We start from the raw sequence: 3458 nt of genomic DNA on the forward strand, positions 1-3458 counted from the left end.
AACATTTTTTTTGGATAGGTATGTTTTTTTTAACATTATAATATAGCTGATTATCACACATCATATAACATTTATATATAAGAGGTAGATTATCATAAATTATTTTGATATAAAATACTGTGATTTTTGTGCTTTACATTTTACAATATAAAAGCTTTTAATTGTGATACAAAAATAATACTCTAATAAATAACTTAATATCACACTATAAAGTAGTGGTATGTATCATATACATAATATATTAATACAGAATAACAATGATATACCCAAGATATACCTAATAAAATATGTTTGACATTATATGTCATTATAAATTTGCCTAAATATTTGACTAAAAATATATAAAAATTCTTATAGTTTAACAGATCGTTGAACAAATGTTTGAGGAACTTCCTCTTTATCTAAATGTTTCATATAGGCTAAGAAACATGTCCATATAAGGCTGCATACACTTATAAATGGTACTCTATTAGCAGGAGGAATAAGCCAAAAATTCATTACAGCTACTGCAGGCCACACAGAAGCACCAACCTGAAACAACAAAATATGAGTTATATTATGATGCCAACCAAATATTTTACATACCCAAAAAAATGTACTTTAGTGAAAATCCTTAACACCTTGGCCACGGACACCGGCGGCGCGACCGACGGCGCGACGGGCGGCGGCGCGGCAATTCGCGCGGCGCGGTAAGCACGCCACGGGCAGTTGCGTTCGCCGCCGCGACCAGTGTAGACGAGGAGACGAGATGGCTTTATCAAAGTTAGCTCGACGTTGTTTGGAGAGTAGCAGCTTTTTTGCTCAAGATTTAATGTTTGGAAGATATTGTGGAGTACACGAATTAAATAGAAATCGTGTAACAGACGGAGAATTCCACCAAAAATATGAAAAATATAGGCATGATGAAAAATTATGTTGCGGGTGGCTAGACTTCCAAATAGCTGGTCTAGCTAGAATTTCTGCAATAAAAGCTTCCGTCTCCATTTTCGCGAAAAAACTATTTTAAATTAAGTTCGCTCCGGGAGTAGTCGCCGCGTCTGCCGCTCGACTCCGTGGCCTGCGCCGTAATAACTCATACATTTGTTTCGATCGCTAGTCGTGCCGCGCGATTCGCTCGGGGAAATTCGCCGGTCGTCTCGCTGGTCGCCGCTGCGCGTGGCATGCCCAGTACATTTCCATACATTTGATTCATTCGCAAGACGCGCCGCCAGTCGCGCCGCGCGAATTTTCGCTAAGTATAGCGAATTGTCCGTGGCCAGCACGTAACATTTTAAATTGCAGTGAAACAAAAATTAACTTCAGCACTCATTAAAAAATCAGTGTCATAGCTTTAGAAATTCAATAATAATAATGTACCTTTATCAGGGATATATCTTATTATACTAACATGAATGAACTATTATAATATTATGTAGGTAGTACCATGTACATAGAAAGATGTTTTTTATCAAATTACCTTGTATGTTGGCCAAAACTTTGCTCTAACCTCATCCACTGCTTCATCAAATGTTTTAGATTCCAATAAGCTCATTCCAAAATAGAAACTACACATTGCAAATGGTGTGTAAGTTACAGTTTCACATAATGTCTGAAAAGTGAACGATTTATTAAGAGTAGTATAAAATTTACTTTAGATTACTGTTTTTTGCATGTATGGAACTTCAATAATGCTATCAATTTAAGTAAATCTGGATTGAACAATTCTGTTATAGCTCTGGTTCCCAACAATATAAAATAAAAGGGCAAAATTTTGCCTGCAATAAATAATGTGACAACAATAAGGTTTAAAGAAGTTGTACCCACCTTAATCAATGCAGCTTTTAATGTATTTGCTGGCCACATAATACTTGCTATTGTCAGCCAACTATAAAGTGTTGGAGCTACATAACAAGATCCATAGAGTCCAAATCGTGCACATCGCCACCAATCATATGAATTATCATCTAAAAAAGAAACCATTTAATTTAAATTAACACAAATGAAGTGTGTTCTTTAAAATTATTTCTACTAACTTACTGAAACTTTTGCCTTCGAACGTTTGCTGTATGAAACTTGATATTGGCCAAATAACTCCATATGAAGCCATCCCTCTGGTCAAAGGATGTCTAAGGATACTTGAAAATTTACTGTAACTCATTTTGTCAATTGACTACTACTGGTTATAAATCTATTTTTGTCAAGGATAAGAATGGCGCATTTCATTATTCTCTTGAAGTTCTGCCAAATTCACGAGTTATTTTCATAAATTCTAATTCCTATATCGACGTCTTGGATAATTATTCAGTGGAGAGTGGAGAGAACGTACCTATATACATATAGTTTATACGTTATTGTCACGTACCTACCAGATACGTAAATGGAAATCAGTGGACATACAATACCTATGTATTGTTTTGAAGAGAAAGTAATAAATATAATATAATTGAGAAGAATCTTTCGATGTGTTAGTAGGAAAACAGACTTTATATGTAAAAGTCTAAGAATTAAATCACAAAATGCAAATTTAAATAAGACGGTCTACTCATGGTTAGAACCATAGAGTAACTTATATAGGATGGTTAGAACTTAGAATACGGACTTTGACATAATACTGTGTTATCACTTATCAATTTTCATTTGACAATATTGACATCTGTGATTGACATTTGACAAATTGATAACGTCATCTTGACAGAATCCACAGATTTCAATTTTCAACGTACAAGTGATTCAAAACCATTTCAAAACTGTAGCTATCATGGAACTATAGTCATACTGGAACCCAAACTCCTAAGAATAAATAAAAAACTGATAGAATGACCGCAAGTAACCCCTGTTTACCCCATAGGGTAGCCAGCGTGATTGTAAATTTTTCCCCTATTGACGTGCATTAAAAAATCGACTGTCAGTAATAATAGTCTATATGACAAAAATCATTAATAAAATCCGCTAAAAAAATGAAATTTAAACGAGATTCATGCAGGTTTGCTTTTCCATTGAAATAACAAAGGTTTACAACTTTTAAAATGGACTGCTTATCGAACACGCTCATAATTTTTTTCCCATATTTTGAATTATGTTATGAAAATCGTTGCGCGGCAGCCCCAATTCTAGGTGTCAAATAATGTTTACTGCAAAATGGCGGATGTTTATGTTCATTTCGTGAGTTTGTTCTTGTATTTTGGAATTATTCTGAGCCAAAATAATTAGAAATGGTTGTAAATAATATATTGTGCGCGGTTGCAAAAGTGAATGGCATCCATGATGTGATATTATATTTCATTCGTAAGTACAAAAAACCATGCATAAACTACGCTTCATGTAAAATTGTAGTTTAGTAATATTTCTACTTTAATTGTTGTTAAATCTGGATTAATAGATCGAAGTTGTGATTATAATGTTAATTTTGATTAGGTTTTTTCCATTTAACATCGTTATTTGCTTATTATTAAATGTTTCATGATTGTAATAAATATTAG

General features: G+C 33.7%; 1 protein-coding gene across 1 annotated transcript; it reads right to left on the reverse strand.

Moving 5' to 3' along the window:
- On the reverse strand, window positions 1–2528 carry LOC149905892 (mpv17-like protein). Its single transcript, XM_090105520.1, has 4 exons — window positions 2017–2528; window positions 1804–1943; window positions 1457–1588; window positions 1–531 (listed from the first exon to the last, which is right to left on the reverse strand). The coding sequence occupies exons 1-4, from the start codon at window positions 2135–2137 to the stop codon at window positions 352–354; spliced, it is 573 nt and encodes a 190-aa protein (XP_089961646.1). The 5' UTR covers window positions 2138–2528; the 3' UTR covers window positions 1–351.
- Between the last annotated feature and the right edge of the window lie 930 nt (window positions 2529–3458).

The sequence above is a fragment of the Colias eurytheme genome, chromosome 9 (genome assembly GCF_061535395.1).
Source record: "Colias eurytheme isolate Ceu_HAF_F1 chromosome 9, ilColEury1 Martin Lab GWU primary, whole genome shotgun sequence".
Lineage (NCBI taxonomy): Eukaryota > Metazoa > Arthropoda > Insecta > Lepidoptera > Pieridae > Colias > Colias eurytheme.

What these genes read in the sequence shown, in the direction of transcription:
- LOC149905892 (XM_090105520.1), bottom strand. Translation starts at nt 2,137, where the DNA reads ATGAGTTACAGTAAATTTTCAAGTATCCTTAGACATCCTTTGACCAGA. An exon ending in GTTCGAAGGCAAAAGTTTCA is followed by an intron (nt 1,944 to 2,016) that starts GTAAGTTAGTAG and finishes TTTCTTTTTTAG; the next exon opens with ATGATAATTCATATGATTGG. An exon ending in AGTTTTGGCCAACATACAAG is followed by an intron (nt 532 to 1,456) that starts GTAATTTGATAA and finishes TTGTTGTTTCAG; the next exon opens with GTTGGTGCTTCTGTGTGGCC.